Genomic DNA, 26,088 nt, shown 5'->3' with positions numbered 1-26,088 from the left:
GCCCTGAGAGCCCGGCGCCGCCAGCGCGCCGTGCCGCTACAGCGGCGCGAGGACTTCACTGTGCGTGTGATGACGCGCGTGCGACCGAGCGGCGCTGCGCTCGGCTAGCAGCGGCAGCGGCAGGAAGTACGCTGCTGAAGCGGCGGCAGGGGGACCGAGCCAACAACCAAAAGTCGGTGATGAGCAGGGGAGGAAAAATAATCATGCCTAATCCGTGAAAGTGGCTCATTTTGCATCTCCGCGCCGTGCATCGTTCACCCTGCGGGCGCAGAGGCCATTTGAGGGGTAAGTGTGCGCTGCGAAACGCCTCGAAAACGCGGTTTTCCATCAAAGGGGGCCGCGGTGTGTTTGTCGAGATCTTTGTGTCGCTCCGGACTAGCCTGGGGTTGCTAAGGCTAGCTGGGACGCTAACCCCTGCGAGTTCCTGCAGCTTCTCCTCGCTTGTGAGTAAAGCGCGGGCTCTCGGTGGCGTGTGCGGCCCGGCCACGGTGTTTTTGTCTGTCTGTTTGTGCTTTCTTGTGTTGAACTTCCGTTATACCCCCTTTCTGTCATAGCGGGGGGTTGCTAACGGGCTAGCTGCGTGCTAACGCTAGCGTTAGCTCGGCCGTGTGTGCGTGTGTGCGTGCGCGTGCTTTCAGCGCCTCTTCTCCACAAAATGCGTCTTATACAAAGACGGAGACGGTCGGGACTCACTCCGCCGTCAATCTGCGTCGTGTTTCGCTCAGTGAGCCCCGCTCGGCCCGTAGCTGGAGACCACCAGCGGGCTCCGTTTACGGGGCTAAAACGCGAGCTAAGCCCCGCTAGCTGGGGGAAAATGGCTCGCTGCTCGAAAGCCATTTTCCGAGTGAGATGGGGTCTCAGTGAAAGTGGGCTGATGGCTGCCGGTGATCTACCAGCTCTGCTGGGAGCATCACATAGGAAAACAGCCACAGGCGTCTCCCCCATCGCTCACCCCGTCCTCCTCCAGCGGCGGAAAGCTGGGGTCTGGAGGAGGAAATGTCGGCCGGGTGTCGAGGAGGAGATGCCCCGCTTTGTCCCAGCAAATCCCGACCGAGAGGAGACAAGCCAAGGTCAGGGAGCCCCGCTGCGCACATTGGAGGCAGACCTGCCTTCGCCGGGCAGAGAGGAGCGGGGAACGCCGCGGCGGGAGCGAGCGCAGCGGCTCTTTTGATCCTGCGGTAGTTTAACGAAGCAGGGCGGTTTGTTTACATGATGGAAGGAAAAAGTGACAGGCTGCTGATTGGCTGCCGCTCCCGGGCCCGATCACATCCCAGTGTGAATGAGACGCTTCGTGTGGAAAACCTGACCCACATTATCGCCGTGGACGTCTCTGTGAGCAGCCTCGGGTCCGTACGTGGGCTCCCAGCCACAAAGCGGCTCTGTTAAGTGTTAACAATGTGTTGCAGTTCAGAGTAATCCTTAAAGGGTGAAACACCAGATGGGCGTTGAGTTTATCTATTTATTTATTTATTGGTACAAACTGGGTGAGAGGGGGGTGGCCCACAAAAATTCAGTTGTTTATTTTACTTTTAGTGGAAAAGTGTGTAACTACACAAACATTTAGATATGATACAAAGTTGGGTGGAGCTTCTGTCCACTCTGTGTGACATCATATGAATCCATGTGTAGAAAAACTGTATGAGCCTGAGTGTCAGGTATATTTTTAAACTTTCGTTTGTGTTCAGATATTTTCTGTTTTAACATGAAGAAAATGAGTTTTCACACAGGGGAAAAAACTGAATAGGATCTGAAATGTTGAGAGTCACTCGGGCCGGGAAAAGGTTTCGTTTTCCTGACGATATCAGATATTTTTGATTTGCTGTAACATGAAAACACAAGTTTCTAAAGCTGTGATGCTCGTGGGACGGAGGTGAAATCTGAACTAAAAGTTCAGAGACGCAAAGGAAAAGCAGGGAAATTAAATGTGAACACTAAAATCTCAAATAACTCTCTTTGTTATACAGTTTAGTTATTTAGTTTCTTCCTTTTAATTGGATTTTGTTGAACTGAAAGGGTTTGAAGCCGATTGCTTGACTTGGTCCTGCATAAATTCACTTTATTGATCGTATACGAGAGAAAAACAGCCTTTTTGTCTGAAAAAGGAAGTGATGCATTGTAAAAATACTTGCTGATTTTACTTTTATTTGAGTAATTGAGCTCTAATCAGTGTTTAACTGTTATTTAATAATATGCAAATCTGAATACTGTAAGATGAGCCACATGGTCAAACATGAGGCTGTATTAGCCGTTATTCTCATTAGGTAGGTTGTTCTTTGTTACTTCATTAAAAAAAACCTCAAAGCTGAAAGTGTTCAAATCAATTTCTTTGCCTCCAAATATTCACTTTATTGATCATGTGTGAGACGGAAAAGCAGCAGAGTGGGAATTTGGCTTTTTCTACAGGAATTTGATTAAATTATTTTCAGTGTAGTCTCTGTAAATTTGTCCTCTGATTATTCTGTGAAGTACTCGGAGGTAAATGTGCAGAATGCATTAAAAATAAAATGCAGATATTCTGAAATAATTTATTCTCGATCATACGCAGTTTGAAGTAATCTGAGTGTGTTACAGAAATATTCCAGCGTCTCCTTTAAGTCAGAGAAACTGAAGCTCAGTGAGGATCTGAGATCCACCGTCGACCGCACACGCTTCAGCTGTTTGATTCAGCCACAGGTAGAGCTGCGCGCCTACCTGTGGCTGATGGCAGAGCGCTAACAAGACGGTTTACATTTCAGGTCCCTCTTCGTGTTTCAGATTCACCTCGACGCTCAGCCAATAAAACATGAGCACTCTGAGCGTTTGAGAGTCACTGATATTTAAATGGAGTGTGTGATTTGTTCTTGTTTGTAAAGGAGAAATAAATTCGCATCACTTTAATCTTTGGTCTGTGTGACTGAACAGCGAGGAAATAAACGCCAGATTACTGTGTAATGAAATCACGACTGGCCTGTTTCCCTCGCCGGTGGCGTCTCCTGTCGCCTCTGCTACTGCCATTGGCTTTCTTTGTCCTCACATCAAACATCTGGCCGAATGCAGCACCTCCTCCCTGTTTACTCACCCCGCTCCTCCTCTCCATCATTAAAACTCGTCGCAGTGGCGGTCTGAACGTAACCTTGGCATTTAAGGGCGACCTGCTCGTTTCCGTTTATTCCTGGACTCTGCTACAGCAGCGCGATTCACAGAGTCCCTGTTTAACACGCTGCGAGGCTTCACACTTTCATGTTTTATCTCCTCGATCGTTTCCTTTACATGAAAGTAACAGAACACGCTCAGGTGTCTGCGTTCATCCTAACCAGCACATATTCAGGCAGAGAAAATGTCTCGCTGCCATATTAGAATAAAAGATTTTATTAAATTTGTAAGAGAAAAGTCTTAATGGGAAATTTTCAGCGATTTCTAGAAAGCAAATTTTTGCCTCATTAGGTTTAAAAAAATAAATAAATAATAGAAATGCGTCCACGTCTTCTGTTTGGCTGTTAGCTCTGTGACCTCGCAGAGATGCAATGGCATGAAAAATCTGATAAACTGAGAGTCGATCAGTCTGCAGCCTGAACTTGGGGCTCTCAGGGATTACTGTACATACAGTGGGCTCATTATTAACTTGGCTGTGTTTAAAATGGACATCCATCAGTGGAGCAGGAGACACATGACAGGAAGTAATGGGCAGGCTGGTTTTAAACACGTGGCTGTAACAAGTCCATCTCTCCTTTACGTGTCGGTCATGTGTTTTACTTCCTCACACGTGCAGAGTGGACAGTAAGTCATCAGCGATGCCGTGTCAGATGCTCCGTTTCCTGCTGAGAGTCTGAAAAACACGTTGAAAAAGTTTTTTTCAGCAGTTGTTTTTCTCGAGTAATGACTCATCAGTAAATGGTCCTTACAGATGTGCCAAACTTTATTAGCAGCTACTGCTGTCGTCTTTATCCTGCAGTAAACATGTTCTGCTGTACAGTTTTAACTTCTATGGGGAGTCTATGGGGACGGAGTCACTGCTGCCTCTGCTGGACCCCAGAGGAACTGCAAGGAGAAAAAACAAGAAGCAAAAAACAGAAAAGTGCCGAGTTCACAAACGAAAAGCTTCATAATGATAAAGGATGATAAAGATAACAAAGTTGAACATGTTGATGCGCCGCAGCTCTGATAAACAGCACTCGCCTGCTCTGAGGCGATGATGGTGGGTTATGTGCAGGAAAAGGCACCGATCTGGTTTTTGTGTCCCCGCTGGTGAAGGCACCAGCCTGTGGGCTGAGGTGGGGGGCTCTGCAGGTAAAGCTCTGCAGGGAGATGTAGAGGAAGTTTCCCCTCACATCCTTCACTCGCTCCTGCTGCTGTTTATTTTCCTCGCTGCCTGTCAGACTGCAGCTCGTCAGCACCTCCCCTCCTCCTCCTCAGGTTACCTCTCCTGCCAATCAAACCCTCCTCCACACCTTTATTTTCCACTGCAGCCCCCCACCCCAACCCCTCCTCCCCCCCCCTTTCTGTTTTCCCCTTCCTTCATTCCTTCCCCTCCCCCACGCCTCCCCTCGTGTCTCACCTCGTTTCCTGCTTCCTTCCTTTCTTTCTTTGTTCTTCTGTTTCTCGCTCATTACCGGTGAATCTGTTAATTGCTCATTAATGAAACGACTGTGGTGTTTACGGTACGACGGTAAATATTTTGTGTGGAGATTGGCGTGATCTGTTGCGCAGACAATCCGTCTCTGCTTCCTCTTGAATCGTTTTGAGTTCCTGGACCGATTTGTGCTGCTCAGCTCAGGTTTTCATGCTCATGTTTTATATTCAACAAACATCCAACAACATGTCGACTAAATCGCACGTAAAGCTCCAACCTGCAGCGCCACATTTGAGACCCGGGTGACCTCTGTCCTCTCACAGGTAGCTCACCTTTAATGAGACATGCACTGATCAAACATCCGTGGTTGATTGGGTATATTTGTGTCTGATCAGTCCTGTAGTTTAGCCTCACCGCTGATATATTCGCTGCTGACTGGGTGCTGTTGGGTTTTAGAGCAAGTTTGTTTAGCTGAATTCCCATAATTCCTCTCTCTGTTCAGCCAAAGAGAACATAAACACAAACCCGAGACCTTAAATGCCACCTGATGACCAGTAGAGGTGGGAATCGCCATACATCCCACGATACGATATTATTGCAATTTTTAAAAATATTTTGCGATATTCAGATTCTTTACATAAAGGTAAACTTTATCAATATTCATTTTCTCTAATATCAAAGTCTCACACTCAGTCTTTCTCTCATTTCAGTTTGATTGTTGACAAACTGAACGGTTTGTATTACAGTCTAGTCCAACTTAACTGAATCAACCATCTGGTACAATTATAGCTATTCTGAACTATGCAGTTTATGAAAACTATGCAGCCCCTTCAGCAACTGAAGAATTTGAAAGTAAATTAAAACAAAATATAATTTTACATTAAATAAAAAAGTTTTAAACTTAATTAAAATAAAACATGTCTTAAATTAAAATAAGTAAACTGTCATGTTTATTAAACACATTTGGACAGTGAAGGAATGTCAGGATTGTTGCTCAGAAAAAGGATCAACATGCTCTGAAGTCAGAGCACAAAAACCTTTTTGTAACAAAGTATCGATTTCTGCTGTCCCTGTATCCGTACATTATTAGCAAACAAAATATCACCATGCTACACAGTATCCATTTTTCCCCCCACCCCTAATGACCAGGTTGTCCTCGTAGTGCTGACACTATCGCCCGTGACGGCTTGTAAACCATTTGATCCTCCTTCCTGTCAACGGTCTTTTCCCGTTAGCCAACATCTGTATTCCTTTTCCTGCTCATAGAGATTCTCCAGTGGAGACGACACACATAACTGTGATATGTTAACACAAATCTGGGTGTTTCCTTCACGAAACACCTGAGCTGTGGTCCATAAAGTTAAGCTTTAAGACTTATACTGTCTGCTGCTGCATCACAGTCGGCAGTTTGAAGCTGAGGTGCTGATGTTTACGTAGGACCCAGCTCGGCAGTCCATTACTATGTCTAACAGGAGGTTTCAGCCTGTCGGTTTGCTCACATTTAAATTAAGCTGAAATCTCAGATCAGTCGTTATAGACGTCGGCTGTTCTATAAAACCATCGTAAGCAAAGGCTGGTTCAGTTGTGACGCCATCAGAAAATCTGCCCATGAGACCCTTTGTGTTCTAAACGCTTCAGTTCCTCTAACATCCAGCAGAGGCAGCAGAGAGTCCGTACCCATTGACCCCCATGTTGACAGCCTGAAACACAAACTGTGTAGGTTTGTGTTTATATCTCCTTTTCATAAAGTCCTGCACACGGAGACGATGTTTGGACTGTGGCTTTGGAGGACTTCATTTTAAATGATTTTTATGGGCTCAAATTGTGGTCATAAATATTTTGTGCTTGTAAATCAGGATTTGTGTGTGTAAAAAAAAGATTTGTGTGTGTGGCCAAAAAATACGTGTGAAACTTTGCACTCATGTTTCAAGTTAAAAGTACGAATTTTGACCACAATTTGAGCCCATAGATCTTAAGTGACAGTGCAGTGACAGTTCTTTAACTCCCTCAGAAACGTAAGTAACAATATTTTACATTTTCACAAAAAAATAATAATTCTCTGAGGCGTCAGTTGTTGAAAATCTAAATCTGTGCATCTCTGCTGTGATTCATGATCTTCAGATTTGTTCATATGCTCGGTTATTGACGTCACCGACGTTATGAACGGTGTTTAAGCCAAACACCGGCCGAGGCTTGAACCTGCAGAGATGAGCTCGTGTTGGAGTTTTATAGGCATCTGTGTTATCAGGAGAAACCTGGAAAGTCTTTGAGCGGGCCTCGGGCCAGTGTTTGAACCCAGCTGTGTGTAATGAGATGAACACGAACGGCTGCTGTAATCTGCCACAGATTACAGATTACACATGAGCCTGTTAAAAAGGACGCAGGCACTTTAATCCCACTGAAGGATCTGTTGAACTGATTCGTGATCAGTTTGTGTCAGACTTCCACCAAATGTCTCACTCAGAAAAATAATCACAAGCATTTTAAACTGTTTTTTAAGATATACTTTTGTATAATTCTGCGAGTTGTGGTTGTGGAGAGCACATTGTAACGAGCTGTAGTTGCATTTCAGCCGTTTCTGAAGTGGAGCTGTGGCTTTTGTAGAGTGAGGATGTTTGAGCTGTCGGTGGAACAAAACGCGACACCTGAAGGCCAAGCTGACCGACATTTCCTCCACTTGTGCTTCTTTAATCTGGAAAATAAAGGAATTCTCTATTTCCCAGTGAAACTCGCTGACATGTGCAGCGCTCGCTGTCACGCGATGTCTGGACAAACCTGAATCTCACGCCTCCACAACCAGCAGAAACACAGCAACTGCTCCTGGAATCATAAAAGAAACCGGCTTCGGAGCATTTTCAGTCCCAGCAAACCCAAACAGGACCGATTCATCAGCAGCATCAGCGCGTCCACTTGGACTGCTTTCTTGTCTTTAACCCTTTAAGACCTACCATAGAACCAAGTCCGCCAGAGCTTATATTATATGTTTACATGCTGTGGAGCCATTTTTGGGAGCATTTCAAGTTGCTATACATCAATACAACCATTACAGCCTAGATTTTAATAATATGTCTGCATTAAGTGCATAGTAATTACATAAATTGCAAGAAAGTGCAATAAACTACAAAAAAAATTGAAAATCGTTTTTGTTTTTTTAACATATATTTCTAGTTAGAGAAATTTAAGAGGCTTATCCCTCAAAACTGTAAATACAAAAAAGTTGCACAAAATAGTTTCCCACCACAGGAAATTTATTTTGAGTGTCTTCATAGTTTTATTTTTGAAATACACCAATTTTTATACACTGCAGGAAAAACGAAAATAAATATTATGATGCAAATTTGCAAAAAAGCAGCATATGCATCAAAATAAACTATTTCCAGCAGTGCAATATGAGTCCTAAGCATCCCAGAAACCACACAGAAAGTCATAAAGTCAAACGTAACTTTTAAAAACACCAGTATAGGCTCATTGAGCCCCTGATGGCAAAAAAAACTCCATTTCCGCGAAAATGACGTCACTTCCGGTTTCGGGCAGGTCATGGCGGACATGCGATAGTTTGCGCTGACGTCTATTCCAACGTAAGAAGTGTTATCAACAGCTGATCGGATCGGCAAAGCGTGTTTCTGGAATATTATGTTTTTGTTGCTGCAAGTGCTTTTTATGCAGTTTTTGCAAAGTTATATGCAAAGTTAACTGTGACCGAGGACAAGCTGATGGCATAAGATGTAAGTACAACTTCTCCGGTTTCATATGCAAAAACAATTATTGCGCAAGCTTACGTGGTTCCGGTTCTACAGGGATTTAAAAGTAGTTGCGCAAAACGGAGCATGCCCCCTCTGACCGGCTTTAAAGGGTTAACCGGCTGAGCTTGTCCTCTTTAAGTGTCTCATTTTCTTCTCACACTTGGCCAAAGAAGCATTGAGTGAGTGCAATGCTGCCATCCATCCATATTTCACAAAATTCACTCCTCCTGCATGATGGGTCTGAATTTAATCCAAACAACAGTGATTATTTGTGGGTATTTACTCACGTTGTGCTCAATGCAGGGGTCCCGTTTGTAGTTTCATAGGCAGTGCAATGCACAGTGAGGCGGATCAGGTCCTGCATCACTGATATTCTGGTTTTTCAGTCATACATGTAAAGTCCAACTAATCTGGACTTTAGAGGTTCGGTCTCTGATCGGTTAGACTGCATCCCACCGGGGTCCTATTGCAACGCAAACTATTTGATCGAGGCAGATTTTAATCAAACTGTTGTGTCTAATGAGTGAAAAATAATCTTTTACACTTTTTCCCTTCTCAGAACATAAAAGTGATCCAACCGTTACTGACACGGAAAAGCAGGACATTTTTCAAACTGGAAATTGATGTTTTAAATATTTCTCTTAAAATATAAACGGAGTTGCGTGGCCTCACACATTGGAGGGGATACACAAGTTTTAACAAGTTGTCACATTCAAATAAATCAGGAGGTTGAATTACACCTGACGTGTTTCCTAAAGTTTGGCCTGCTGCTCCGTTATCATCGTGCAGATCAGGTGGTTTTCTGCTCTCACCCTGCTGTGGCGACTAGGACTGGATCAGGTTTACCTGACCGTGGACGGGGGAGGGTGAGAGAGTGAGGCTATTTAAACGGTAAACAAAGGTGTGCCCATGTGTGGAGTCTTAAACTGAACCCTGTTCTTTGGTTCAAGGATAATTTGAGGCGTTTCTCGGGCCGCTCTAATCCGTTGTGACTATTTTCTGTCAGGTTTTGGGGGTTTTCGGTGGTCAGTTGTGGTGATCACTGATTTTGTTTTTAATTTTAATAAACTTTCATTTTGTTTTGTTATTGAGCAGCATGTGCTAGGAACAAGGGAATCGGTATAATAAGACGACTGAACTGGTTTAAAGTCTTTCAGTTCTGGGCGCCGGTTTAGCTCAGCGGTATGCCGTATGGCCAGAGACCAGTAGGGCCGATCCATTCACAAGTCGGATCGTCCTGTCCAAAAGTCAATTTTGAACAGTATCAGGGTTCGCAAAATCGCTAGCCCGACGTCCCGCAGCTAGCGATATCTCCGGTCGGGCGACCAAAATCTATCTCAGCCCCGCCCATCGGTTATCTTATAGCCCAACGGGCGGTGCTGAGATAGATTTTGGTCACCCAACCGGAGATATCGCTAGCTGCGGGATGTCGGGCTAGCGATTTTGCGAGCCCTGAGTATGACCCAAAACAACTGAGACCATGAACTACAAAACATTTTTAGAGATCAGCTAAGAAATTAGTTTCTATAAGATGGGAAATGTTTTTGCAACCACAGGTATCGCTGTCTGATGGCCTTCAGATAACATGAAGATTTAAAGCACTTACCCACTGCCTTATTTTTTTCTGACATTTATTGGTATAATAAAAAATGATATTTTGTTTCTAGAGTCGTCCAGTTAAACTAATTTGAAATGTTTGGCCTGACACTTTATTAAAGCTACAGCTGATGCTTGTGCAACTGTGCTACTTAATTGTTGTGGTTAGCAAGCTGCTAGTGATCACTCGGACTATTGCTGATCCTTAAGATTACCATCCACAATTTCTATATCCATCTATATAATTTGTGATGCAAAAGCATAATAAAGAATATTAAAATGATAACAGAACCTAGGACCAAACTATTTATATTAAATGATCTTTGTAGGGCTTTCCTGAACATCCCAGTCATTTTGAGATTCTGTTATAATCAATAGCCAATAGCTGAAACTTAAACTGAGGGACCTGGACTGAACTTCGAGATTTAAAAAAAAAAAAGATAAGTAGGTCTTTGAGTAACCCGTTTTCTTTTTCTTCTTCTTTTGTTTCTCCATAGTGATACCTCATTGGCCGGTGTGACCCCTGCAGGCCCGCCACCTCCCGGGGTGGGTCCTGATTGACCTGCGCTGACGGCTCCCAGGGAGAAAATGGGCTCCACTGCTGCCCTCAGCTAAAGAGCTAAGCCCTACCGTTTCCTCCCCCACCTCCTCAACATCACTGTTCATTGCTCTGTTGTGAACCGTGATTCCCTCCAAACGATTTGCTTTAGAGTACTATGGCAATGCATGATATGAGTCGTGCCAAGGGTTTCCCCTGTAAAGAATGTGATATGGTTTGCCCGAGTACTCCAAGTCTTCTAGAACATATGAAAGCACATTATCAGCAAGAAGAGACCGGTCGTTTTGAGTGTGAACAGTGTGGACGAATTTATAAACACGCAGCTAGTCTAGCCAATCATAAAAAATCTCACGAAGTTGGATCATTCCAGTGTCCTGTTTGTACACGTACGCTGCCCAACGCAGTAGCTTTGAAAAATCACTTACGGATCCATACTTTATCCCCTAGTAGTGCACACACAGAGGAAGAAAGCGAGGAAGTGCCCGAAGACGCCGGCCACGACGAGAGGGACTACGGTCTCACCCAGGACCTCTCGGACGGGTTTGGGCGCTCCCATTTGAACAATAGTGGTATGGGACATAGTGTCCTGCAAAGCCACGAGACAGACGAACACGGAAAAAAAGGCTCCCCTGAATCCGACGACGCTTGGGACAGACCTTTCAAGTGTGATCAGTGTGACAGAACTTACCGGCACCACGGTAGCCTGGTGAACCACAAGAAGTGTCACCAACAAGGAACGTTTAAGTGCTCTGTGTGTTTCAAACAATTTGGCAACCTGGCTGCCTTAAACAGCCACGAGAGAACTCACTCGAAGTTCAAGACCCCTGGGGCCTCAATGGTGAGCAGCAGCAGTAGCAGCAGCAGCCTCCACGACTCGGAGCGCAGCACTGGCACTCAGTCGTCTCAAAGTGAAGACACCACCGCCTGTTTCTGCCACCTCTGCCAGGTAGCGCTGCCAAATAAGGCAGATTTCCAAGAACACATTCTGCTGCACAACACTGCTTCACCTACCCTCAGCCTGCCACGGAGTTTTCCAGGCATCATGCCTCATAATCTGAGTGCTGTCCGATCCCCGGCATACACGCCGGCGCTGGGGGACCCTCTGCCTCTGCCTCTGCCACCAGTGCCGACTGAGAAGAGGGGCCCCTATGACCCCATTATGGGCCCTCCAGTCAACAACCCCATCTATACATGTGCATACTGTGGCGCCGGACACCCAGATCTGGAGACACTGAAAGTCCATTATCTAACTCATGATCCCCACCCTCCCTCCCATAGTCAGGACAGCTCCATCCTCAACTCGGAGACTCTAAGTTCTGGATCCCAGAGCTCGGTGGCCTCCCCGTCAGGAGGTCGTGTGCCCCAGGCTAATTCTCCAGACGATGAAGAGCGGCGCTTTAAGTGTGGGGAGTGTGGCAAAAGTTACCGGCATGCAGGAAGCCTGGTCAACCACAAACGCTGCCACCAAACGGGCCACTACCAGTGCACCATCTGCTGTAAGCAGTACCCTCACCTGGCAGCACTACATAGCCACCTACGAAGCCACAAGGGTCGTCCTTCCAATCAGCCTATTAACAATGACAGCAACGACTGGCTATCCCCAGAGCCCCTGACTCTGGACTCGCAGCAGAGCTACGTCCAGGAAGGTAGTGGTGCCACCACTCCAATCTCCCTGCCAGGAAATCTCGGCGAAGCTGCCCACTTTGTACCAGACGGAGGCCACAGCAGTGGGCTAGACTCTCTTGAGTTCCATGATCGCTTTGATGGCAGCTCACTCTCCCAGAGCAGCTCTGCTCACCGGCAAGCCGACAGACACGTATGTGCCGACTGCGGTGAGATGTATGGTGATGTGTCTGGCATCAAGTCGCACATGTGTCCCCGCCGTGGCCAGCAGCAGCAGCAGGCCACTATGTCCAATGGTTTTATGGGGAATATGAACTACCATAGCTCCAGTGGAACCTCGCTGCCTGCTGGAAGCTCCAGCAGCCTGAAAGAAGGCAGCAGTCAACGGCAGTATCCTCAAAGTGGAGGCAAGAGAATGGGAAGCAATGACAAAGAGGACGATGATGATGGAGAGGTGTATCAGTGCTCAGTTTGTGGCAACCACTATGCTAGTTTGAGAGCTCTCAGAAGTCACCTGCGTAGTCATGCCAACAACCCCACAGGGCCAGGACCCTCCAACCTGCAGCAGGACTGGAGGATGATCTGCTGTACCTGTGGCCAGACTTTTGCCAGAAAGCAGGATCTCCTGAATCATCAGTTAATCCATGGGCCCCAAAGGCCAGATGGTCAGCAACAGGGTATTGCAGGGAGTTCAGCCAACGGCAACGAAAAGATGGATGGCCGGAGCCACATTTGTGTTGACTGTGGCATGTTTTTCGCCGATCGCCACCATCTGATCACCCACCTGTGCCCTGGGAAGAATCGAGGTAACTCGATGAACAAGCCCGGCCTAAATGGAGCCAAAGGGATGTCTGGAGGAGAGGGCGTTGGCGGTGGTGTCGCTGGAAGAAGTTGTGACGTTGGCGCAGATGGACGTAGGCCAATGGTTGATCAGAGTGACAAGCCCCACAAGTGTGACCAATGTGGGCGAGGATACAGACACCCATGCTCTCTCCTTAACCACAAGAAGTCCCACAAGACCGGTGTTTTCCGTTGCCTTGTCTGCCAAAAACGTTACTACAACCTGCTGGCTCTCAAGAATCACCAAAGGACCCACTTTGACTTAAAGAGGTAGGCCTTCTGCCAGTTTCAAATGTCTCTCAACAAATTCTTTAAAAAGTTAACATTAGAAACAGTTAATGGTAGTGCCTACTGGAGGTCAAATCCAAAATTATCATGTTACTCTTGTTTTGTAAATAAAGTAAAGACGTTAATAAAGTTTTGTTTATTTTTATGTAAATTTTGTAGCTATTTTACTGTTATAGGTACTGAGCACCTATAACAGTTGAGGCATGTGACAAATTAAAACTGTTTGGCTAATAAAGATCTCATTCTGTCAAAGTGAGTTTTTTGAGTTTAGTTGGCAAGATTTGTGGATAACATTTTCATTGGTTTTCATCTAAACTTTGAAGTACAGGAGAATTGTTGGCAAAGTAGGTAGGGGTCTGAGGCTAGTAAAACTACTGAGAACTGCTAACCTTATTAAGAATCTGACTTAGGCCACCCTAGAAATCCCTACAAAGTGTCATTTTGCTTTTGAAATGTACTGAAAGAGATTTTGCTGTTTTTTGTTTTTTTTTCTTTACCTTTGCCTATTTTTGCTACAGGCACAAGTGTGAAGAATGTGGCAAAGCCTTCAAGATCCAAAAGCAATTGATCAACCATCTCCGTCTCCATGAAGAACACCGAGCCAAAGGCCTTGTTCGGACCGGCCCAAACGGTTCCCGCTTCCAGCAGCCTGACCCATCTCAAATGCAGACTATGAGAGGGGAGCCATCGAAGGGGCAGGTGATGGGGGTCAAATACAGCCACCAAGGGTTCAAAAAGCCCTACTCGTCAGCCGGTACTTCCAGACCCCAGAAGTTTGATCCTGCCGAAAGTGCACGGCGGCCGTTTGCCTGTGAAGAATGTGGAAAGACTTACCGCCATGCGGGCAGCCTGGCCAATCACAAGAACCTTCACAAAATTGGAGAGTACCACTGCAATGTTTGCAACTCTACATATCCGAACAGGCTGGCAATGAAAAACCACCTTCGTCTCCATTTTGCCCAAAAGAAGCACAACTGCCAAGAGTGTGGCAAGGGCTTCCGCACCCAAAGGCAGCTCGCTACCCACACTACAGCCGGCCTGTGCAAAGGCCCACAAGGCCCTGGCGCTCAGATGGATTTCGAGTGCGACGGCTGCTGCGAAGGCTTTGCCACAGCTGACGAGCTCGCGGCTCATGACTGTCCAGCCCAGCACTTGCCTTCATCGTCCTCCACCAACACCTCGACAACCATCAGTACCGAGAAGAACTCGGTAGACATGGACTCTGACGAGAGGCCCTATGCCTGCGACCTATGCAGCTGCGCCTACAAACACGCCAGCTCCCTGTTGAACCACAAGCACACCCACAAGACCGGAAACTTCAGGTGCAACTTCTGCGACAAGCCCTATACCAACTACATGGCTCTACGCAACCACATGCGCATCCACACGCAGCGGAAGAAGCACATCTGCCACACATGTGGGAAAGCCTTCCGACTGGCCCGGTTCCTCCGCAACCACCAGAAAGTCCACGAGGAAGGCGCCACCCCGTTTGGCTGCCCCACCTGTGGGAAGAGTTTCCAGGGGAGGTCCGGTCTGGCCAGGCACCGCTGCGGGGACAACCAGGTAGGCATGGAAGTCAGGAGGAAGGCCACTGCACCCACGGGAGAGGGCGAAGAGTGTCGGTACACGTGAGTTCTCGTCAGTTGTTTGTGATTCTTCGAAGTTGAAACAAACAAATAGTGAAGATAAATTTAGGTCTCTACATGTCTATTACAGGTATATGATCTCCAATCCGGCTTCCTTGGGACCATACGCGTGCCGGAATTCGGATTTTTCTGAAGTTTGGACAAATTGAATTAGTGGAGAGACCAGATAAGTCAACCCCGTTTGCTTACAGTTAGCATATATCAGACATTTTTAGGCTAGCCTCAGTCAAACATGTCATGTTCAGATGTACTGTTTACATGCTTTGTTTTTTACGAACTCTTTAAGTAGTATTTTGTGTGCAGCATATTGAAGTGTTGATGTTGTGTGTTCCTTGCTTCTGTTCTGATTTTGATTGCAGTCTTTGTGTTTATTCTGACACTGGTTAGCTAATAGATTAGAAACTGCAGTTATGTGATGGGGCTGTTGCATTTTGATGTTCTGAAAGGGAAGATTAGGAAGTATTTGGAGCTAGCTGCACTGCACATGTCCACAGGTCACCAGTCTGAACACCTACAGGAGTCTTGATACATGGTAGTGGTTCTTTGGGCATGTTTGATGGTTTCTCATCACTACACTCAGTATCCAAAGAAGGCTGAGACAGAAGGTTGTTTTATTTGTGCAGTGCAGGGAGCAGCAGATACCTTCCAGTTCCCTACACTTGTCTCCCATGTCCCTCCCTCCCTCACCCACCCACCCAGCAGTCCTCTCCCCTATGACCTGTGTAGAAATCATTAATGGTACACCACTTTGTAGACTTCTTTGAAAGCTTTGAGCCGGATTTCAGATCATATACCTGTATGTGCAACATCCTAGATGATGACTAGTAAAAATACTTGAAATACTTCTCCAGAAAAAGTGGTAACCAGATGAATTTGGCTACAGCATTGAAATCGGACATCCATGTTCCGTTGCTAATCTCCTTCCTCTCTCCTCCACCCCTCTTCTTCTTTGTTTGTCCCTGCACAGATGTGATCAGTGCGGCCGTTCCTACCGCCATGCCAGCTCCCTCCTCAACCACAAGAACACCCATACTGTCGGCATCTACCACTGCGCCGTGTGCCTCAAGACCTACTCCAACCTGCTTGCCCTGAAGAACCATCGCCGTATCCACTCTGAGACGCGGCGCCACCGATGCCACGACTGCGGAAAGGCCTTTCGAGTTTCCTCCCAGCTCTACAACCACCGGCGTGTCCACCAGAAGCAGCGGGAGCTGACCTGCCGGTCCTGCCAGCGAGCCTTTCCCACGCAGGCTAGCTTCAGGCTCCACATGGAGATCACTCATGGCCAGACACCGCAGCCCCGCCAGCCCAGAACCCAGCAGCCCCGCCCAGGGGGCTCCCAGGACCTGGGCTGGGGGTCAGGCCTGGACCTCACCCTGATGCAAGAGCAAGGACTCAATCCCAGCAACGTGGCCAAAGTCCGCGGCCAAGGGAGCAACAGCGAGGTCGTCAAGTCCCATGTCTGTGACCAGTGCGGTCGCTCGTACCGCCACGCCAGCTCCCTGCTCAACCACAAGAACAGCCACAAGACCGGGACCTACTTCTGCAGCTCGTGCCAGAAGGAGTTCCCCAACCTGATGTCCCTGAAGAACCACCGGCGCATCCACACTGAGCCCAAACGCTACCAGTGCCCCGACTGCGGGAAGTCCTTCAGGGTGTCCACTCAGCTCATCTGCCACCGCCGCATCCACACCAAGGAGAAGCCGTTCTCCTGCCAGCAGTGCGACAAGCGCTTCTCCTCCAAGTCCAACCTGAGGCACCACATGAAGGTGCACTGGAGCGGCTCGTCGGCGCCTCCACCCATGTCCGTGAGAGCGCCCAACTTCCTGGGTATGCCTGGCGGCCCCTTCATATAAGCTGCAGGGTGAGGGGGGGGGAGGTGGTGTTGATGATGATCATGGTCTTAGTGGGGCTGGGGTGGGGGGGGTCACATGCCGAAGATTGTGGAGGTGCCAAAAATGTAGCGTAGCCTTCCTCATTGACCATGTGTGGCTGTGGTGTGTGTGGAGGACAGACTGATGACGTGACGCCCCACACACACGCACGCACACACAGACACACACACCCTCATAGAGCGCTATGCTGCCCCGCACGCTGACTGACAGGCAGACTGGACTGACGCCCTGCTGCATGTTGCCTTGTTATGTTTCCCTGCCACGGACTGGCGCACCACGAGGCCGCAGCCGTCACGCTGCACCCAGATGGAGCGCGGGAGTCTTACAGGACGTTTTCCTCCCGTGGCCTTCGTCACAGTGTTTTAATCTGGTCTGGAGGGACTGTTTTGATCAACAGCGTGCAGGCCAGATTTGTGTTTTGTACCTTTATCCTTTTGGCCTGGAGGCAGCAATGACTTGTGGGAACTTTTAGGACTGAACATGGACAATTTGGACTCAGAGGGACTGCTTTAAACGTGTGTGTGTATGTGTGCGTGTCTTCTTGTGTGTTGCAGCGGTGACCACTTCCTGACTTCTTGTTCACACGTGTGGACCCGGAGCTGAGAGACCGCTGCGGCTTGCGTGCGGTTTAAAATGGCCTTTCTCCCGTAGCGCCTGAAGTTTGATTAAAGACGTGATCAGTTTTTAAAAAGAGGGTTTTCAGACTTCCTGTAGCGCGTCCTGTTTGTGAACACGCTAATGCTGTGAGCAGAACACGTGTCATATGTTCAAACCAAACGTTCTCATGTGAAAATGACTGTTGGAGTGGTCGTGGATCATTTCACCGCCCGCTGACGGGCAGCGACAGGGCGTCTGTGTGCGATGAAGAATCACAAGACGACTCCTTTTAATCTGATCATCAGCTGATTGGCGTTTAAATATTTTTCCTCAGGCCTCCGTCTTATCACACCAGCAGAGTTCATACCTCAGTCTGATTTTATATCCAGTTTTTTATATTATTTAAACTTTATTTAAACGGGGATGTTCGTGGGTTGGTCCGAGCTTTCATTTAGGAAACTGTACATGCAGCGAAGTGTCCTGATTTAATTTCACCTCTTTGAAGCAACAAAAAAGAAAAGAGAGAATCGCCTCCTTTCATTACGCTTCCTCACCAATCAGCAGACAGCATGACACTAACAGGAAACAACCCGATCAAAGTATAAAACAACACGGAGGAAGTCCGAGTCCACCAAACGAACTGAATGTATTCAGACATTTGCACAAAGTCGAGAGTAATACGTTATGTTTCGGTTATAGTTTGGGTCTCGTCTGCCTCCGTGTCAGCCTCACGAACCGTTAAAAAGTTAGCGTCATATAACAAAGGTTAACGGTGCCGTGTCATTGTGTAAGAACGTCGGTCTACACACAGCCGATCACTACACATCGTTAATTATCCTTTCACTGTTAAATATTAAAGGTTAATTAACTGTCAGTATTTTAAAACGTTTGCTTCCTTTGCTCGAGCTCCTACAGATTTATAGATCAGAGACTTCCTGAAGGAGGAGGTTGGAGGAAACACTCAGGAACATCAGCAGGAATGACGGCTGCTTCCCTTATTTCTCCTTTTAGGCGTCGTTTTGTTTTCAGTGCAGGGAAAAAAAGCGTCAAACGGTTCAAAGTGAGTAAAAGACTCGGAGCTTCCAAACAGCCCTGGACCTCACGTCGGACGCTAAAATAAACGTGTCAGAGAGTGAAACTGAATCCAGCTGTTTGACCCACAGCTGGACTCTGAGCTTGGTGGCGTAATCGCACAGCCTTGAGAAAACAGTGCAGTGAACACAAATGAATAAAATCAGTATTTCGATTATGGAAGCGCGATGATCGCCGCGTGCTGAACTCTCGTTTTGTCTTGGGTTAAATCCAGCTGCTCGAAGCTCAGGTTCACTTGAGCTACAGAAAAACGCAGAATCCAGTCCAGCTGTTTGGAAACATGTCGAGTTGATGTTAAATAATCGTGTTCACGAGATCCACTCTGCTTCAGCCCCAGAAGGATTTGTTTTTAACAGATGGCATTAACGCAACAAACCCATGGACTTCCTGTCTCACAGGGGGCGCTCTCGAGCTCTTCCAGAATAAATGAGACTGTGGAGCTGAAAAGCACTCGTCTGGTTTTAGGTAGAAATCCTCGAGACGGTAGATTCACTTCCATTTTTACAGTTCTTTTAGAAAGACACATTTTTGTGAGTGTGATGTCACAGCGCCACGAGCCAGAAGCAAACGTAGCCGGTGTGATGTCACCCATTTTCTCGCTGCCACGCCTCCATCTGAAGGTGTTTAATGAGGAAAGAAGAACGTTTTATTGGTGTCTGCAGGTGTCGCCTCCTGGTGGTCATTATGTAGAGCGCAGTTTTAAACCTTTTTAAACTACGAGCAGCTTTTATTCCTGCGGGTCACAGGAAATGGAAATCTCAGCAAAAACCAATAAAAATCCTTCAACTTTCATTAAAAAAACACAACAAACCCCTGTGATCGATCTCCATGACAACACTCAGACCTCTTCGCTGTTTGCAGTGAAAACAACCCCTCCTGCCCCCGGTGTTCAGTAGGTGTAACTGCAGTGTAAAAAGCTTTCAGGAAACCAGCAGCTCCGCCTTGAACTGTCTGCTCTCGCGCTTTACGTCCACACGTATGAACAGGAAGTGACCCCTCCCCTCCCTCCTCTCTCCAGCCCCAGTAAGTATAATAAAACAAAAAGGCGTGGCCTGAGCGGCGGGAGGCGAGCGGCTGTACGAACTCGACGTTTCTGCAAGAAGGAAAAAAGATGACAGATCATGTAGTAATTCATTTATTTATATTATCATTATTATTAACACTTGTAATGGACAGCGCTAGTGTTTAGGATGTGAGTTTAGAGCTGTGTTGATGTAAACACCCCCGCCCTCCTTTACCCACAATGCCCCTCTCTGTGGACTCCACTGAGGACCTGAAACACGCCGGAGACGCTCTTCTTGCCTTCTTTCACGAGTGATGATGTGACGCTCCTTCATCCCTCTCTTCTTCCATATTTATCTCCTCCTCCTCTTCATCAAATCAGACTGAAAGGGACGCCTCGGTGTGCTCACCGACCTTTCTGTTCCTCTTTATGGTAACCTCCTGTATTTATTGGTGTTTTGTTCCTTTTTATTTAATTGTTTGGGAAGCGTGTGTGTGTGCGTGTGCGTGTTTTCAGCACTGGTGCTAGTTTAAAAAAGAAAAGTTAAAAGTGAAGCCGTGCAGTGACCGTCAAGTGCTGTAGGAGTCCGTGTGATCTAGAACACAGAAGTAATAAATGTCCATCCTCCGTCTGGTTGTCCTCGCCATGCCTGCTCTTCTCTGTGTCACACTTTCCGCCTGCATTTCAACTAGTTTGTAGAGAAGAAGAAGAAGAGGACTGGTTTGGCACAACTACTACTCCCCGCCCCCCACTCCCTTTTTTTTTCTTTTGTTTGAGTTCTAACTTTTGGTTTCCATGCATATATATGTAATGCTTACTATACACTTTTATAAACTATGTTTTGATAATTCATTTCGTAACAGAAGATCTTGTCCATAAACTATAACCCTACTGCTGAGTACTGAAAATAAATAGCTGAAAAACACAGTGACACTCGGTGTTTTCACTCCGTCCACATCGACGTCTCTCCCGGCGCCTTCACTGGTGTCGGCAGGAAGTCGGTGCAGAACCTGTTGAATGCATCTGCAGCTTTTAGTGTCAGAGTGCAGACGGTCTGAAGGTTTTTACAGCGTCAGTGAAGTAAAGTTGTTTTCACACGACTATGAGTCTAATGTTTGTGACGCACACATCTGCTATTACCGTATTTTTATATTTTTTTTGGACCTTAAAGTGCATTAAGCAAAACAACGCAGTCAGACTCATTCGTCTTGCTTCCTCCACTTCTGTACCATTGATTCATTAATGATGTATTCTATCACAGCTGCTCTATTCCCATGTTGTTGTAGTATATTAATGACTAACCTCGTATTGTGGATGGATTATCTCAGTTGTTCTCCTGACTGAAGTTTGGTCCGTTTACAGCATCCTGCCATGTGATTGTATTTGTCTCTAACCATCAGGAACCTTCACGTTAACTATTATCGAGTGGAAGAAAGTTAGCGTTCATCCTCCAGCTTCACTGTGCTAATGTTATGCTAACATAGCTGTGTCGCTAGCAATCATGTAGCACATCATTATATACCAGCTAGCCCAACTTCAGTAACCCTACAAACGTCCCTGCTGTTTATCTTCCTGTCTTCATTTATGTTGGAAGTGACAGCAGAGCTGTACGTTTTCATTTTTTCATAAATCTCTCAGTCAGAACATGCTATATCATGTTTAGCTAACTAGCGAAACTAGCGAGCTAACTTCCGCTAGCTTCCTGCTAACTGCTAGCCCAAGGACCCAGGACCCAGATCACTCCGTGAGGCTCCAACAATCCATCAAGCGGTGCAGCTTCGTAGCTACCAAAGTTGTACTAAAACATTTTTGACAGATGTTTGAGCACCGTGTAGCACATGAAATTGGTTCAAGGTCAGTAAGCACAACCAGAATTCATACATAAGGCGCTCTGTCAATTTTTGAGAAAATAAAGGATTTTAAGTGCACTTATAGTGCAGATAGTACGGTAATAAAAATCCATGTTTCAGTCACTGAAGGAAAAACTAGTTTTTATCCCATAAATGATGTTTACTCATAAGATGTGTTTAATTACTATTTATAAGTTACTGAGTCACAATAATAATTCAGCATCACTATGTTAATGTAAAAGCTGACAGCGCAGAGTTATGAAATGTGTGACAGAAACTTTGTGAGGTTTTTCTGTGTCATCACTGATGATTTTGGATCTTTGGACACTTTTCTCCCCCAGGAAACAGCCGAAGGTGTTATTAAGTTATCATTAGTTCATAATAACAGCAAACATGCAGCTTTAATTGTCGGTTAAAAGACGATCGAGTCGCTGACGTATGAATGGGTTTTTTGTTTTAAGGCAGGGGTGGGGAACTCCAGGGTCCTGCAGGTTTCAGATATCACCCTGAATTAGATGAGTTCATTAACAGGCCTCTGGAGAACACGTGTAAATCAAATGTGTGGATCAAGGACACGTTTAAAACACATCGACCCTCGAGGCCTGGCGTTGGACACCCCTGATTTAAGGCGCCAGTAATTATGATGTTTGTTAAATGAAATGATTTTGTAATTTTCTGTTTATCTGAGGATTTAATTCATGTGTTTGTTTTCTGCAGTCTAATGTTGATGATGACAATCTGATCTTTAATTCACACTAAAAAACATAATCACGTAATTAAAGTGTTTCAGCGTTTATCGGACACGTGTGACACGTTTGTAGTTTATCAGTTTATAATGAAACTCTTCACATCCTGTGACTTTAATTCCCTTTTTAGAAAAATCACGAGTGTCAGAAACGCGATTCTGTTCATTATGGTCCTGCACTGCATCCATGTATAACCCATGTATGTGTTCACGTGGCTGCTGTCGGCGGTCACACCTGTGCAGGGCTGACAGTGGAGCTGAGGAGACGAGATAAGAGGTACGGAAGCAGCCAATCACAGGAGCTGCAGGCAGTGCGTGACAGGCGTAACACAGGTGTTACTGTTCAGATTTTTCCCATCAGTGTTACCTGAAGGAAGCTCGGGATGATTGCACAGCACACTCCCTAAAATAAACCTTCGGTCGTTCTCGGCACTGACTTGATAAATGGCACGCTCGAGCCGCTCGTTTCAAAATTCCAAAGAGAAGTTTGGAGACTTTGGGGGTGTTTTCCAGCTTTTCCTGGTTGGAAAGTTGGAGTGACAACATAATATTCCGACTCTGTGATAGGCTGATCTGACAGTGAGCTTCAGAGCCGACAGACCCTTTGTGGGTTACCCTGAACTGAAACCTTCGTGTTTCTCTCCTCCCAGATCTGAGGCCGGTGGTTTCGAGCAGCATCTCCAGGAGCTTCGTCTGCGGCCAGTGCGGTCGCTCGTACCGCCACGCCAGCTCCCTGCTCAACCACAAGAACAGCCACAAGACCGGGACCTACTTCTGCAGCTCGTGCCAGAAGGAGTTCCCCAACCTGATGTCCCTGAAGAACCACCGGCGCATCCACACTGAGCCCAAACGCTACCAGTGCCCCGACTGCGGGAAGTCCTTCAGGGTTTCCACAGCACTTATCTGCCACCGCCGCATCCACACCAAGGAGAAGCCGTTCTCCTGCCAGCAGTGCGACAAGCGCTTCTCCTCCAAGTCCAACCTGAGGCACCACATGAAGGTGCACTGGAAGAGCCCGCTGCTGTCCAGAAGCCGGTCTTCGGCCTTCCTCGCCGTGTCCTCCAGACCTTTCTGACCATCCGGCCTCGCAGTCGCTCATCCAGTCTGACAGACCCGCATCGTCTCCTCCAACATGTTACGACCCTGCTCAAAAGCCACAACATCAAAAAGGCGACGAGTACCACACCGGACTAGGTGTGGCCAATTAGCACCGTCTGAGCACATTGAGGAGATTAGGGGCGTAACAAACAATATGACCGTATAATTCAACCTCAATTTAATCCTTCCGGCTGAAATCTGAACTAAGATCCACATTCAGGAAAGTTTCCCCAAATCCAAAGTGCTTCATTTGTGATGTCACAGTTCAGAGGGCGAATCAGCAGAGATCCTCACGTACCTGTTAGCTGCCTCGGCTGTTTTCCTTACATTAAACTAACGGAGAGCTTGGTGCTCATTGATTGGCTGGACTAACCGTGTCAGACTTTTGGTTTACATCTGGTTTTGATTTCTTCAGTTCCTGTCTGGTGAGATTAGGGCACCAAAACCTGATGAGGCTGAGGTTCAGCTTAGATTAGCTAGACACAGATGTCCTGTGGACGACGTGGCTCGGCCAAGCCGTAAATATGGTGGTGACCATGGTAAATGGCCTGTATTTGTATAGCGCTTTACTAGTCCCTAAGGACCTCAAAGTGCTTTACACATTCAGTCACGCACACATCCACACACGATGACTTATATGATCTTTTAACAACCTGATGACGTTTGAAGTGGCTGAGTTTAAGCAGCGGCCTGTAGTTTGTGTAGTTGCCAGGCAACCTGATGATCTTCATATGAGCCAGCGTATAAATGATGTCGTCCGTTGGTTTCTGAATATTTGAAACCTCGGTGTTGGCGCCGTGTTGGGTTTGAAGTGGCCATGTTTGAATAACAGCTGGGTTGTTGTCACAGACGGAGTTACCTGCTAACCAGTGCTCAGTAACATCCAATGAACAATCTCAGATTTCACTGTGCACCTAAACTCTTGCCCCGCCTCCTCAGACCGTCTCTTATCAGCGTATTATTGGTCTGAAGCCTCACAGACAGCTAGCAGCCACAGCCGCCTGTGTCACCATCCATCTGTCAGTCAAAGAGGCCACGCCCCCATACATAGCAGGCCACATAAAACTGGAGCCATGCAGCTGTTTTATTGTCTCTAGTGGACGTTAGAGGAAGTGCAGGTCGCCTGCTTCGCCCAGGAAGTGTAAAACTAAATGTTGAACATTTCCAGCGTTTCTTTGATAGAAAATTTCATCATGTTCACCAACTGCAGCAGATTTATGCAAGTCAGAGGAAACTGAAACCCTCACAGCTGGTGTTCAGGTTTGCTGTGTGACGATGACCTCTCCGGACTTTTGCTCCTGGTGGGAACTCGACTTCCTCCCCGGCGATACTAACGGTGCTCAGGTCTTTGACCCCGCCTCAGTCGGACCTCTCTGATGGATGGCAGCAGACACCAGGTGGATTGTGGGTCTTTTTAAAAGATGTTTTGTGTTTCTGATTATTGCTAAGGATGAAAACTCATCATCTTCCTCAGCTGTTGCTGTACCCCCGAGAGGAGGCTGACGTGTGGTTTGTGAACTTCCTGGAGGCCTCTGTTCACCTTCCTCCTCACCTGGTCCCCAAAATAAAATCCAGTTAAATATGGAGGCCCGGTCACTTCACAGGAGAAAATTGATCTTGTAATAATAATAATTTGTTTCTTATAATGATGTGAAGTTTTCTATTTTTTTCTTTGTAATTATAACATCAAGTCATACTGTGTGATAATCTGGGGAGTAATTTGTGAGATTATATCGGTTCATTTGTCTCCTTGTTGTCTGGATTTTGAGGTTTTTTCTGTGATAAATCTGAGAGAAGCTGATGAAACGCAGAAATGTTTCCCTCCATCAGAGGTTGGACGCTACTGTGGGTTTCCTCTGTGGACGAGGCTGGTGTCAGGAGCCACGCAGTTTTGTCTCTGAGGAAAATCAGTGAAAAACAACAGTTCACCCTCGTCTTCATCAGTCAGACTAACTGGAGTTTGGACCACAAGCCTGTGACTGAGACACAAACTCAGATGGAGAACACTGACGGTACTGATGTGACGCGTTTGTAGCTGATTCTTTAGGGACTTCCTGCTCATCTCTGTGTTTATTTCCTCCCGTTAGCGCTGTGTTAGTCACGGTTTTTACAGTTTTACATTCACAGTTAACCCTCTGCGTCTTTACAGCTGTCTGGTAACTCGTTCATGTCTAATTAAAGCATAGTGGACCCAAAACCGAACCTTGTGGAACTTTTCTAATGTTCGAGAGACATGAAATGCTGCTGTAACCTCAGAGAGCTGCGAGATCAGGTTGGTTCAAGTATTAGTGTGATTAATTACTTGTTTAGATTTAGACTTTTCTGTTTGTTGCCACTTCTTCCACCCATTTGATAAAGTGGGTTGGTCAGCGTCCGGAAGCCTGCCGAGGGGCTGCACCTCTGTCATATGTATGTTTTGGGGATGCCCTGTTGTCCCAGACGTCAGGGGTGGATCTAGAGACATTTCTTAGGGTGGCAAAATCAAAGCTGTTATTTTACACACTTGCAGGTGTTACATCCTTTAATATGAATTATACACAGTTATAATACATCAAATGCAGTAAATATACACACGTTTCGTATAAATCTACTCTATAACTTTTTCTTACCCCACATAATTGAGCATTTCAGTTACATAAAATGTGAATGTTGATTGTATGCACAGCCTGTATGGTCTGAGGAGCTTGGAAAGAAAAAAAGCATCTGAACTTCTTTTTTAAAGTTTTCTTGAAGACGTTTCATTAAAGAAGCTTTTTCAGTTTTAAGCGCAATCGGTGGAGAGTCCCAGAATTTAAGCCCTATGGGAGTGTCCGCAAGAGGCTCATGGATCCCCTATTGGTCCTCTACCCAATGGGGGGTCCATGACTGAAGAAGCTTCTCAAATGAGAGGTGGGACGTCCAGACTTTTCTTCCCACGCTCCTTAGGCTACAAGGACCTGGATGGATGACTGAGAACAAACATGT

At 46.5% G+C, this 26,088-nt stretch overlaps 1 protein-coding gene across 1 annotated transcript; it reads left to right on the top strand.

Annotated features, from left to right (window-relative positions):
* The first annotated feature begins 73 nt into the window (after positions 1-73).
* On the top strand, positions 74-25,321 carry LOC146519363 (zinc finger protein 646). The gene is made up of 5 exons (XM_085156477.1): positions 74-285; positions 10,386-13,180; positions 13,717-14,826; positions 15,812-16,674; positions 22,677-25,321. The coding sequence occupies exons 2-5, from the start codon at positions 10,605-10,607 to the stop codon at positions 23,099-23,101; spliced, it is 4,974 nt and encodes a 1,657-aa protein (XP_085012603.1). The 5' UTR covers positions 74-285; positions 10,386-10,604; the 3' UTR covers positions 23,102-25,321.
* The last annotated feature ends 767 nt before the right edge of the window (positions 25,322-26,088 follow it).

The sequence above is a fragment of the Neolamprologus multifasciatus genome, chromosome 4 (assembly GCF_963576455.1).
Source record: "Neolamprologus multifasciatus chromosome 4, fNeoMul1.2, whole genome shotgun sequence".
Classification (NCBI taxonomy): Eukaryota; Metazoa; Chordata; class Actinopteri; order Cichliformes; family Cichlidae; genus Neolamprologus; species Neolamprologus multifasciatus.
Note: the sequence above shows the minus strand (reverse complement) of the source record. Positions and strands in the feature narration are given on the sequence as shown.

Excerpts from the sequence above, each read along its gene's own strand:
- LOC146519363 (XM_085156477.1), top strand. The coding sequence starts at position 10,605 with ATGGCAATGCATGATATGAGTCGTGCCAAGGGTTTCCCCTGTAAAGAA. Across the intron at positions 13,181-13,716 it reads ACCCACTTTGACTTAAAGAG|GCACAAGTGTGAAGAATGTG; the intron begins GTAGGCCTTCTG and ends TTTTTGCTACAG. Across the intron at positions 16,675-22,676 it reads GAGAGCGCCCAACTTCCTGG|ATCTGAGGCCGGTGGTTTCG; the intron begins GTATGCCTGGCG and ends CTCTCCTCCCAG.